Below are 13,424 nucleotides of genomic sequence, written 5' to 3'. Positions count from 1 at the left end.
CTCCATCAGTGCCAGAGACGTCCCTCATACTGCCTGCCAAAGATGCCCCATCAGTGCCAGAGACGTCCCTCATAGCGCCTGCCACAGATGCCCCATCAATGCCAGAGACGTCCCTCATTGTGCCTGCCACAAATGATCCATCAGTGCCAGAGACGTCCGTCATAGTGCCTGCCAGATGCCCCATCAATGCCAGAGACGTCCGTCATAGTGCCTGCCAGATGCCCCATCAATGCCAGAGACGTCCCTCGTAGTGCCTGCCAGATGCCCCATCAATGCCAGAGACGTCCCTCGTAGTGCCTGCCACAGATGCCTCATCAATGCCAGAGACGTCCCTCGTAGTGCCTGCCACAGATGCCTCATCAATGCCAGAGATCTCCCTGATACTTCCCGCCACAGATGCCCCATCAGTGCCAGAGACGTCCCTCATAGTTAGCCACAGATGCCCCAATTCCTTCAAACATAGCCCAGCCAATGCCCCTGCACTGGGTTTCTCTTTACATCTAATGTCTGGCGCTCAAGTCCGTACGTCAAATTCAGTAACTGACATTGGTGCTGGCGTCAGTCACAGTGCAGGGAGCCGTCACTGCCCGTCCAGGATATGATGCGTCCACACTACATGTCAGGCCTACATCATCAGCTGAACTAGAGTGGGAGCAGAGGAGGGCGACCAAGGTAATTAAGGGAACTGCAGTACCAAGAAGGCCATGTTCACACAGCAAAGCAAAACCGGCTGTAAAATACAGAGCTGTTTTTTCAAGCGAAAACGGCCCCTGATTTTCAGCCGTTTTTTAAGCAACTTGCGTTTTTTGCAGTGTTTTTTACGGCCGTTTTTGATGTTGTTTTTCTATTGAGTCAATGAAAAACGGCTCAAGAAGTGACATGCACTTCTTTTTTCCGGGGTGTTTTTTTACGCGCCGTTTTTAAAAACGGCCGCGTAAAAAATTCTCCGTGGGAACGGAACACCGTTTTTTCCATTGAAATCAAAGGGCAGATGTTTGGAGGCGTTCAGACCCCGTATTTTCCGCCGTTTTTCGTTTGTATTTACAGCCCGAAAAACGGCTGAAATAAGCCGTGTGAATATACCCGAAGAGTTATCAAACGCCTTTCCCTAAATATGCAATATTACAGGTTATAAGATGGGACATTGATCCAGGGATTTATTCTGATGCCGTGTTTGGAGTCCTAGAGGAATTTTTCCCCTAATATGGGGCACATGGCATTCACCTCATGGGGTTTTTGCCTTACTCTGGATCAACACGGTGGGATTATAGTTTGGACTTGATGGACCTGCGTCTTTTTTCAACCTTATCAACTATGTAGATATGTGTTTGGGCAGCGCTGTCCCTTTAATGGGCGGGGGAACAAGGATTCTCAGAAATAGAAAGTGAAACTCAAGACTGAATTTAGGCTAAAAGTTTAAGTTGTTTCTTCCTTGTTAGCAGCAGCGAGAAACCCCCGAACCACGCGCCATCCACCGTCGTCGTATAATACGGGTAAGTGGATAGCTCTGCACAGATGTAGCAGAGCTGAATTCTTATCGTCGGGTGAACACACTCTGAGCAGATTTACCAGCAGTCCTATGTGAAACAACAGATAACATGTTGGGCTATGACATGAATTGTGCCAAGGGACAAAATCAATACTACCACATCTGACAAACTCAGCTCTGCTACATCTGGTAATGTTTTTAACTGTCAGTCGTAAAGAAAGTAACAAAATGGGCGGAAAAAAATCCATATACATAACTGTGACAGCTATATCTGTCTCTAGGAAAGCTGAGTGACAACCAATATGGCCACCATTAGAACTCTCATAAGGTTGTCACCCAGCTTTCCTAGATTCCTGGGAGGCATGAATAATTCCTTGCCCAATAACCCACAGCTTTAGGCCGGGTTTACACGAGCGTGTGCGTTTTGCGCACGCAAAAAACGCGGCGTTTTGTGTGCGCAAAAGGCACTTACCAGCTCCGTGTGTCATCACCGTATGATGCGCGGCTGCGTGATTTTCGCGCAGTCGCCATCATGATGACACTCCGTTTGGATGTTTGTCAACAGAAAAGCACGTGGTTCTTTTCTGTTTGCAAACATACTTTTGACTGCTGTTGCGCGAATCACGCGCATCCCACGGAAGTGCTTCCGTGCGGTGCGCGTGATTTTCACGCACCCATTGACTTCAATGGGTGCGTGATGCGCGAACAGCGCACAAATTTAGGACATGTCGTGAGTTTTTTTCAGCGGACTCACGCTGAGGAAAACTCACGGACTGTCTGCAAGCCCCCATAGACTTATATAGGTCCGTACGACACGCGTGAAAAGCACACGCGTCGCACGGACGTATATCACGCTCGTGTAAACGATGCCTTATTGTGATTAGTGATCACCCAGCTTTCCCAGAAACAGATGTGAATTGTTAGCAGCTTGATGGATTTTAGGAGGAAATGCTCCTCATTTATTTATATTGTCTGGATTTTTAGGCTCTGGCTACATAGCAACTAAACGGCACAGGAAAATCACGGCCATTAAATTGGCATCTGTTCCTTTAAAAATATATATATAATAATAATACCAAGTACGGACAGCAGAGGGCGCCAGTGTACCCACATCTGATTTTGTATTGGGTGAGAGATTGGGCGCACTCATCACGAATGAAGAACGATTTCCTAACAAGTGCGATATTCTGCATATATGCCAAGGGTCAATTTAAAGGGGAAGTCCACACTAATTTCCAGTCAGCAGGGCTGTAAGTCATATCCACCTGAAAGGAACTACAAGTCCCAGCATGTACAGGGTGTAATTAGATCTCCCCACTATTCCCTGGCACTAGTTTTAAGCGATACTATTGTCAGAAAGTGACATTTTATAAATAGAAAACATTGCAGTTTTCACACTGACCACTAGATGTCAGCACACAGGCTATACTGTACACTGGAAAAGAATGTCATCTCATTTTACAGCTTGCAGTAAAACGGAATATTTCAGCAATCACAGCAAGTTTTATAGCGCCATCTGGAGAACTTGAGTTATTGTTGCATGACAGATTGGCAGGGTTTCCAAACTATTCGGTGCCGGATTAATGGAATTTTACTGTATACATATCTGTAATCTATGTTTCCTCTCCAGGTTTCAGAATTCGAAGCATTTAGTGACATCCTCGGCATGTATAGCTACAACTGGGATGCTTGCTGGAGTTCAGATTATGACTCCACCTGGGAAGATGAGGAGTCGGAGCCCCCCAAAAAGAAGAAACCGAAACCGAAGAATCAGGTATGAACCCCGGGAGCTTGTTTGCCATAAATCCAAATGTCGCCGTGTAGAACCTGATAAATCATTGTATCATGAAAAGTTCTACATTGTGTTTCAATGTCTCACCCTTATCAGGATCTCTGTTTGCTGTCTGTGAATGGGAACCATTGTTTACGTTCAGAGACTAAAAACCTGTCCTGACCTATAACCTATAGGTTTACTACACTGTATCAGTGTAGCCTGGTAGTCCTCGCAGAATGCCTTGACTGTACCCATTATTACAAACCCCCAGCTGTGGATAGGTCTGTACTGGTTTCAAGCAAACAAGAATGTTATCATTCACTGACAGCAAGCAGAGACGCAAATACAACCTACATTACTCTCATGAGAGCTCTACTGGCTTTTTTGGGGGGGAAATTTGTGCTAGTCCTTCGACATGGCACTTTTACCCTGAGGTAGGAATGTCCACATGACAGCCCACATGCATATTGGAAGTCAGCAATGCAAACTCCCCATCTTATGATATTTACGCATTTTAATGGTAGGTATAGCCCGGCACAAAACTTATATAAAACACGTAAGTGATTAAACCGAGAAAAGAAAATGCTGAAAATTATGATTAAAATGCATTTGGCGCTGAGTCGGTTTCATTTTTTTTCTTTTCAGCGCAACTTTGGGAACAGAGCAGCAAGGGACATGCAGAACTACAGGCATGGATATGGAGAACCGAACCCGTATACTGCTAATTACCCGGTAAATACCCCCTGCAGGACCTTATGTCTCATAGCCGACCATATATATGTCAATTTGCCCCATTCCAATCAGTGGTTCTTAAAGGGGCATACACCTAAATATACCAGGACTGATGTGTTTGACTTGATTGACGAAATTTCCATCGGTCGTAAACAATAATTTTGTCACCAATATTAATCGGCGTTTCCGGTCGTATTGTTAGCAATTACCACTACATGTATTGCCGCCTTTCATGGTTATGTCTCTTTAAGCCAAGTCCATGCAGCCGATTTAAACCTTTTCTCTATAGGTAAATCAGGAATTTATGCCAAATCTGGAGTTCTACCAGAACAAGATGGAGTTTGAGCCCCACGGTCAGTAGAGCCAGGCACAATATTGGAAGCATTATCTGTTTTATCACACTTTCCCAGACCCCTGAATGGCAAAATGCAGTAATGTATCTCCTGCCCCTATGTACTGCTTTATAATTAGGACTGTGGAAAAGCTGGGTGTCAAGCCCAGATGTAATGATGAGTATATAGGTTACATTGTCTACTGTGGTCTGAAATCCACCTCTTGTCTCGTCAGAAACGATCCTTGTCCCATACTTTACACTGCAGCTCTGCTTGTTCATGATAATAGTTACATCAATGGTGACCAGCTTGACCGGTTCTCTTTACCAATTACAGGAGTAACAATAGAGGAATTTCATCTGTACTGGAGGGAAAACTATAACGAACTTGAAGAAAATCATTCCTTCATCCAGTGGTGAGAAGGGGTGGGGGAGGGGGTCGCTGACAGGGTCACTGTCACTAAATAATGAAAAGTTTTGCAACTTTCTAATATACTTTGTGTTTTAATTCTCCATCATTTTGAAGATATCCTCTTGCTGTCAGTGAATAAAACATTGTTTACATTCAGAGGCTGAAACCTTGTAAAGCTCTAAGTGAGTGTTCAGACTAGAAGATTCGCAAGAGAATTCCAAGGCTGACGCTTAGATTTCTGCCGCAGATGGTGCAGTTGGATGTCCCGCGGATTCACACGTAGATTAGCCCCATTGAATGTATACGTGTGGGGCTAATCCGCCATTTTTTTCCGCTAATCAGCAAGAATTCTCACTGATTTATTTTTTTCTGCTGCATGTGAACAGGGTTACAAAAATCCCAATCACTTATGCAGATTTAATGCGAATTTCAGCTGGTGACCGTACCGTGTCAAATTCTGAACGTGTGAGCGGGGCCTAACAATTCTCACAGCTGAGGGTTTGCCGCAATTGTATCCAGTCTAGACAATTCTCTGTGAGGTAAATATATCGGCAGTACAAATCTCGCCTGTCTGTCAGGCTGGGTTCACACACACTATTTACGGATGTAATTCGGGCGTTTTAGCCCCGAATTACGTCCGAAAATGCGGCTCAATAGCGTCGGAAAACATCTGCCCATTCATTTGAATGGGTCTTACGATGTTCTGTTCCGACGGTCGTTTTTTTTACACCCCACTGTCAAAAGGCGGGGCGTAAAAAAGACGCCCGCGTCAAAGAAGTACCTGTCGCTTCTTCAGACGTAAATGGAGCCGTTTTCCATGGACTCCATAGAAAAACAGCTCCAATTACGCCCGTAATGGACGCAGCGAAAAACGCCTCAACATGCCATTACGGCTGAAATTACGGTGCTGTTTTCTCCTGAAAACAGCACCGTAATGGATGCTGCCGTGTGAACATACCCTTACAATGTGCAGGGAAAATCCATTCACTGACAGCAAGCAGACATCTTGAATATGGTGAGGAATTGAAGCACAAAGGGGCATATTTATCAAAACTATATAAGGGTGCCTTCATACACAGCGCTTGGCGTTTTTTAACGCGGCTGGAGTAAGATGCGATAAATGTAATAAATGGCGCAAGCCTCTTAATCAAATTGTCGCATCTTCAGCTGTGCGTGCGACAGAAAAGTAAATCTTAATTTTTCTGCTATAATATTTGGCTAAAATTATAGTAAATGTGTTGGTCTGCAATTACCCTAAAAGAGGGGAATCGTTTGGGGACCCTGTCTATACAGGAGGTTGTCCTCGGCCCTGTTCACACAACATGTAAGCGATGCGTTTTTGTGCGCATTTTACGTGCCAAAAAACGCGTAAAAAATGAATGATTAAGGGTCAGTTCAAGACTGAGTTTTTTGGCGCTGATTTGACGCGGGAACGTGTTCGAATCGGCGCCAAAAAAAACTTTCAAAACCCGCTCCCGGGGAAAAAAAAAACCTGCATGCTCTCTCTTGCCGCGGTTTCGTCTCTGACCTCCCATTGCAATCAATGGGAGGCGGAGACAGCGTTTTCTGCAGAATTTTTTGACCGCGGCGCTCAAGTGCTCGTGTGAGCGCATAGTCGCTTGGTTTCTGTTCGTTTTTCCGGAAATCGATGTGTACGGGCTCATAGACTTTCTATTGAGCCCGTACACCGCTACATCGATTTCCGGAAAAAACTGAACAGAAACTAAGCGGCTCACACAAGCACTTCGGCCACTTCGATTGGTGGGGGTCTCAGTGCTCAGACCTCCACCGATCACAAATTCTGACAGAAGTTTGTTGAACATTTAGTTACCTTTCAGGCCTGGTTCACACGGAGCAGATACGCTGAGTAAAAGCATGCAACATATCCGCCCTGTGCGCTGCGGGGAATTCCGGGTGAAAAAGCGCACCAAACGGTGGTGCTGTTTTTCGCCCGGAATGTCCGAGGTGGAAAACTTCTGCATTAACCGGCCTCCTGGGATGACATTTCATGACATGTGACAGCCGCTACAGCCTGTGATTGGCTGCAGGAGTCACATGGGATAAAACTTCATCCCAGGAGGCCGGACTGGAGGAAGAAACACAGACGCCCAGCCCCATGTACACGTCCGTAGATTTCATCCATCCGTAAATACGGATCCGTAGTCGTTTATAGTCATCCGTAAATCATCCTCATATACGGAACGGTGTCCGTAAATACGGTCCATAGTGCATTCGTAATGCATCCGTATTTATGGATCCGCAAAAAACTGAGGAATCTTGTGTAATCCCCTGGCGTCGCATAGCAACGCTTCCGTAATTACAGACAGAAAAAGGGCATGTTCTATGATTTTTCTACGGCATGGGGCTGAAGTAGAGATGTTTTGTTTTTTTCAGAGTTGTGTTTTTTGCGGTGGAATCGCTGCGAACCCGCCATGAAAATCGCAACAACTACTATTTGTTGCGGGTTTCACCTCCTCATTGAATTCAATGGGGAGAACCCGCAGCAATTACACAAATACAATTGACATTCCGCACCGCAGGTCCATTTCTGAGCATTTTTTTTTCGCTCAGCATTTACGCAGCGTGTGGATGAGATTTGTTCCATCTCACCCACTTTGCTGCTACTGTATTCTGCTGCGTATTTTCCGCCCACAATTCCGGACGGAAAATACGCAGCAATTCCGCTACGTGTGGACAAGCCCTTAAGCTTCTCATTGACAATGGGAAAGCGCATTGGTAGTGCATACGACACGTTTTCTTATGCGCGGGTTTATAAAAAAAAACGCGTCGGCAGGTTAATTCATTGGCGTGTGAAACGCGCCTAATTTCCATAGTCAATGGGAGTCCTATTCACGGGCCACAAAAAGTGGTGAAAACGCCTACAGTACGTGTCAAACAACGCGTCAAAAGCGCCAGTAGTTTAAAATGCGCTTTACAAAAACATTAGCGTTTTTAACAGGTTTACACGTCGTTTTTTTCGGGCGCCGTGTGAACAAGGTCTAAAGCTGGGACGTATCAATCATTTTTGCTGCGGTTAACCCTTGATGGGAGCACTGACGTTCTATCCTCATATTATTATGTACCGCTGTGTAATACAGATTATTATTTCAGGCTGTTTCCATTGCGAGAGCGCGGTGTGAACCGGTGCGCCAGCCCACTGACCCTGGCAGAAATTCAGGTACGGGAGGATGTAAGATCACTGACTGGCAGCATATAATGTACGGCTGTGTATATAATGCCCACCTTTGTTGTAGATGATGCGGGCGGATAAAGACGTCTTGCGGAGGTTCCTTGTGTCTTACCGGCTCATGTTGGGGTTCTACGGCATTCAGCTGCTGGACGAGAAGACCGGAGAAGTGTCCTTGGCCAAAAACTGGAGAGAGAGATTTCGCAATTTAAACAAGTGAGTGAGGCTTTGAGATACTTAGATATATGGGGTGTTTATCCAGCTTTCCCAGTGTCCTGAATGGCAAATCTACCTGGACACAACATTGGGGGATGTAATAATGTGACCCTATTATCACCCAACTTTCCTAGACATGTCTAGGTATGCAGCACTACAACCCCCCTCCATATCGCTGTATATCACCTCCATTCAGAAGACTGGGAAAGCTGGATGACAAGCCCTGTACGAGCTGTATTGAGGACCATATTGGCTGCCACCCAACATTAGTTTTATCTGTGCCTAAGAAAGCTCGGTGACAACCGAAATGGGTTGTATTACTGTATACCTAGGCACTTCTAAGACTCTGGGAAAGCTGGATGACAACCAATATGGCCACCATTACAACAGGGGGTTATCAACCAGCTTTCCTGAGCCTCTGAATGGTAAATCAGTATAGTTATGAGGCAATATAACTGGAAAGCTGTGCTATCTTTTATGCTAATGGGGAACCACCCAGCTTTCCCAGACACCGAAATATGGTGTTATGTGCAGCAAGACCACCCCTGCGGCCATACTGACCTATAACTAGGCTGATTTACCATTCAGGAGTACTGGAAAGCTGGGTGACAACCCCCGTGGCAGCTATAATAGCGGCCGTTTTGGTTGTCACCCAGCTTTCCCAGACACAGATAGAAATATTTAATCTTACTAGCTTTTCCCTTCTATTCTCTCAGTCACGGTCACAACAACCTGCGGATCACCCGGATACTCAAGTGTTTGGGGGAGATGGGCTTTGAACACTTCCAGGCCCCTCTGGTCTGGTTTTTCTTGGAGGAGACCTTATGTAATAACTACTTACCCAATGTGGCAAGGAGCGTCCTGGACTACTTCATTTTCACCGTGAAGGGCAAGCAGGAGCGCAGGAAGCTGGTGCAGTTCGCCTGGGAGAACTACAAATCCCAGGAACCGTTTATCTGGGGACCGGTGGAGAAGCTCCAAAAAATCACATCCAATGACAAGGAAGAGAAGGGAAATGAAGGAACTGAAGACCCAGACCAAGAACCTGAGGTGGCAGCGGGAGGAGGAGGAAGTGTGGCCCCCAAAGACAATACTCTGAACCCTATTGGATGGCCACATCCCCACCATGATGATGTACCCCATTATTCCCAGTACCAGCAAGAGACCGGAGACGTCCTGGTGCAGGGGGGGGATGATGGCGGACCTGCGGAGAAGGATCCTGATGATAGAAAAGCAGTGATAGATGTACGGCCAAGAGAAGCTTCAGAGCATGGAGGTGACAGAACTAGCTCAGGGAAGCAGACAACACAGGACAATAGCTCAGAGAAGCAGACAACAGAGGACAATAGCTCAGGGAAGCAGACAACACAGGACAATAGCTCAGAGAAGCAGACAACAGAGGACAATAGCTCAGGGAAGCAGACAACAGAGGACAATAGCTCAGAGAAGCAGACAACAGAGGACAATAGCTCAGAGAAGCAGACAACACAGGACAATAGCTCAGAGAAGCAGACAACAGAGGACAATAGCTCAGGGAAGCAGACAACACAGGACAATAGCTCAGAGAAGCAGACAACAGAGGACAATAGCTCAGAGAAGCAGACAACAGAGGACAATAGCTCAGAGAAGCAGACAACAGAGGACAATAGCTCAGAGAAGCATACAACAGAGGACAATAGCTCAGAGAAGCAGACAACACAGGACAATAGCTCAGAGAAGCAGACAACAGAGGACAATAGCTCAGGGAAGCAGACAACAGAGGACAATAGCTCAGAGAAGCAGACAACAGAGGACAATAGCTCAGAGAAGCATACAACAGAGGACAATAGCTCAGAGAAGCAGACAACACAGGACAATAGCTCAGAGAAGCAGACAACAGAGGACAATAGCTCACGGAAGCAGACAACAGAGGACAATAGCTCAGAGAAGCAGACAACAGAGGACAATAGCTCAGAGAAGCAGACAACAGAGGATCATAGCTCAGGGGATGAGAAGCAGATAACAAAGGACAATAGCTCGGGGAATGGGAAGCTGACAACAGAGGACAATAGCTCGGGGAATGGGAAGCAGACAACAGAGGACAATAGCTCGGGGAATGGGAAGCCGATAACAGAGGGCACTAGCCTCATAAATGATAAACAGAAACCAGCAGGCGCTAACATCGGGAATGAGAAACTGATAACAGAGGGCACTAGCTTAGGCAATGAGAACTTGACAACGGGGGGCAGTAACCTAGCACATAAGGCATTGCTTCCGCAGGTAAGAGCAGCGGGGGTGTATCCAGCTGAAAACCCCAAAAACGATGAGGAGAAATTGTTGTCAGGAGCAGAAAATGAGGACAAGGAAAAAGCAGTCGGTTTATTGGAGAGAATTTTGTCTTTTAAAGGATTTTGCTGCTTTATTTGTTACTTTACGCCTTGTAAGAAAGTCCCATCCAAAAGTATAGAACCAGCCGTCTGCTCTTTTTAAAGGGATCGTTCATGTTGGACCCCCCACTATGTATCCATGGGTGTAATCCGCATCTTGGGGTGTGAGGCCCTGTGTAATGTCCCCGACATTTGTATGGCTGAAAGCGGCGGCACAGAAGCGGTGGTCACAGCTGTTTACCTCCCCCTAGTGGCTATCAGGGGTAATTCTATATTACACTACATACACTGGATAGGCGCGCCATGGCCGGACTGAGACTTAAAAGCAACCCTGGCACACAAACCCCAGCAGCCCACATACAATACACTACCCTTTCCCAATATTGTGGATGAATAGCGGCGCGCTGCAGATAGGTTTGCTTTGCCAAGCCCCTTACATCTCCCTTAAAGGGGTTGTCCAGGATTAGAAAAACATGGCTGCTTTCTTCCAGAAACAGCGCTACACCTGCCCACAGGTTGCGTGTGGTATTGCAGCTTCGCCCCATTGAAGTAAATAGAGCTGAGCTGCAATACCACATAAACCTGTGGACAGCTGTGACGCTGTTTTTGGAAGCAACCATCCATAATCCTGGACCACCTCTTTAAATATGTAAAACCCCAAACGGAACCACTACCAAGCAAAATCCACGCTCCAATATCCAGATGACGCTCGCTCCCTCCTAAGCCCTACAGCGTGCCCAAACAGCGGTTTACTTCCACATATATGTCATTCCCATATCCGGGAAAAGCAATTTGCACTTTGCACCTTCTGCTGCATATTAATTTCTAATGAAATAAGACATGTGGGGTCAAAATGCCTTTAAGGGGTGTAGTTTCCAAAATGGGGGTCACTACTTGGGGTTTTGTTTCACTATTTGACCTCCGAGCCACTGCAATTGTGGGCCAATGCTGTGAAAATCATTAAAATAGGCCTCAAATGCACATTTGCTGTTTCACTCCGAAACCCTGTCATATGTCCAGGCAATGACTTAAGGGGTGTAGTTTCCAAAATGGGGTCACTTCTCAGGACTTTCCACTCTACTCTGGTACCTCAGGGACTTTGTAGATGTGACGTGGCGCCCGAGCAACAATCCAGCAAAATCTGCTCTCCAAAGCCAAATGGCGCTCCTTCCAATTTGAGCCCTGCCGTGTGCCCAAACAGTAGTTTAGGGTCACATATGGGGCATTGCTGTACTCGGGAGAAATTAAGTAACAAATTGTGTGTTTTTTTCCTATTACCCCTTGTGAAAATAAAAAATTGGGAGCTAAAACTACATATTTTTGACGGCCTATTTCTAAAAACATCTATGAAACGCCTGTGGGGTCAAAATCCTCACTACACCCCTGGATGAATGCCCTGAGGGGTGAAGCTTCCAAAATGGAGTCACTTTTAAGGGGTTTCCTCAGGGGCTCTGCAAATGCAACATGGCGCCCAAAAACCAATCCAGCAAAATCTGCACGCTCCTGCCTTTCTGTGCCCTGCCGACTGTTTCAAAAATCTGTTTATGACCACATGTGGGGTATTGCCGTACTCAGGAGAAATTGCTTTACAAATGTTGGGGTGCTTTTTCTCCTTTATTCCTTGTAAAAATTGAACATTCCTACGTTTCATTGGGAAAAAATTGTTCAAGATTTTCAATTTACAGCCTAATTCCACGAGATTCAGCAAAAAAATTATGGGGTCAAAATGCTCACTACACCCCTCGATAAATTCTTTGCGGGTGTAGTTTGCCAAATAGTGTCTTTTTTGGGGGGGGTTTCCACTGTTTTGGCCCCACAAAATCTCTTAAAACCTGACATGGTGCCTAAAATATATTCTAATAAAAAGGAGGCCCCAAAATCCACAAGGTGCTCCTTTGCTTCCGAGGCCGGTGCTTCAGTCCATTATCGCACTAGGGCAACATGTGGGATATTTCTAAAAACTGCAGAATCTGGGCAATAAATATTGAGTTGCGTTTCTCTGGTAAATCCTTCTGTCTTACAGAAATTTTTTTATTAACATGGATTTTCTGCAAAATAAATTAAATTTGTAAATTTCTCCCCTATTTTGCTTTCATTCCTGTGAAACGTCTAAAGGGTTAAGAACTTTCTAAATGCTGTTTTGAATACTTTGGGGGGTGCCGTTTTGAAATTGTAGTGATTTATAGGGGGTTTCTAACATATAAGGCCCTCAAAGCCACTTCACAACTGAACTGGTCCCTAAAAAAATAGGCTTTGTAAATTTTCTTGAAAATGTGAGAAGTTGCTGCTAAACTTATAACCCTGTAACGTAACGTCCTAGAAAAATAAAAGAATGTTCAAAAAATAATGCAAACATAAAGTACACATGTGGGGGATGTTAATTAGTGACTATTTTGTGTGGTATAACTATCTGTCTTACAAGCAGATACATTTAAATTTAGAAAAACGCAAATTTTGGGAAATTTTCTCAAATGTTTGGTGTTTTTCACAAATATGAATGTATTGATCAAATTTTACCACTAAGATAAAGTACAATGTATCACAAGAAAATAATCTCAGAATTGCTTGAAAAAAATAAAGTATTCCAAAGTTATTACCAGATAAAGTGACCTGGTCCATAAGGCCAAAACAGGCTGTGTCCTCAAGGGGTTAAACTACTATCAAAGCAACAAGACCCTTAGGGGCGTTATTTGTTTCTTAAGGGAATATAGCGAATCAAAAGTTTACTGGTGTCAAATTATATGCCCCTAATATTAAGCCGATTTCTTGGCTAATTGCAGTCTTAGGGTTCTATTACACGGCCCGACGTGGGCCATGTAAACGAGTGCCGATCAGTGAGACAGCTCGTTGATCGGCACTCATTTCACACGGAGCAATGATTGCTTTTGTATAGTGACGAGCGCTCGTTACTCCGATT

General features: G+C 45.2%; 1 protein-coding gene across 1 annotated transcript; it reads left to right on the top strand.

Annotated features, from left to right (window-relative positions):
• The first annotated feature begins 1,420 nt into the window (after positions 1-1,420).
• LOC142665508 (uncharacterized) lies at positions 1,421-12,821 on the top strand. Its single transcript, XM_075845223.1, has 8 exons — positions 1,421-1,493; positions 3,120-3,263; positions 3,909-3,995; positions 4,285-4,348; positions 4,664-4,742; positions 7,850-7,916; positions 7,993-8,141; positions 8,858-12,821. The coding sequence occupies exons 2-8, from the start codon at positions 3,156-3,158 to the stop codon at positions 10,608-10,610; spliced, it is 2,307 nt and encodes a 768-aa protein (XP_075701338.1). The 5' UTR covers positions 1,421-1,493; positions 3,120-3,155; the 3' UTR covers positions 10,611-12,821.
• The last annotated feature ends 603 nt before the right edge of the window (positions 12,822-13,424 follow it).

The sequence above is a fragment of the Rhinoderma darwinii genome, chromosome 13, assembly GCF_050947455.1.
Source record: "Rhinoderma darwinii isolate aRhiDar2 chromosome 13, aRhiDar2.hap1, whole genome shotgun sequence".
In the NCBI taxonomy this organism is placed as follows: Eukaryota; Metazoa; Chordata; class Amphibia; order Anura; family Rhinodermatidae; genus Rhinoderma; species Rhinoderma darwinii.
The sequence above is the reverse complement of the archived record's forward strand: the minus strand, read 5'-3'. Positions and strand labels throughout refer to the sequence as shown.

What these genes read in the sequence shown, in the direction of transcription:
- LOC142665508 (XM_075845223.1), top strand. Translation starts at nt 3,156, where the DNA reads ATGTATAGCTACAACTGGGATGCTTGCTGGAGTTCAGATTATGACTCC. An exon ending in AATCATTCCTTCATCCAGTG is followed by an intron (nt 4,743 to 7,849) that starts GTGAGAAGGGGT and finishes TTATTATTTCAG; the next exon opens with GCTGTTTCCATTGCGAGAGC. An exon ending in TGACCCTGGCAGAAATTCAG is followed by an intron (nt 7,917 to 7,992) that starts GTACGGGAGGAT and finishes CCTTTGTTGTAG; the next exon opens with ATGATGCGGGCGGATAAAGA.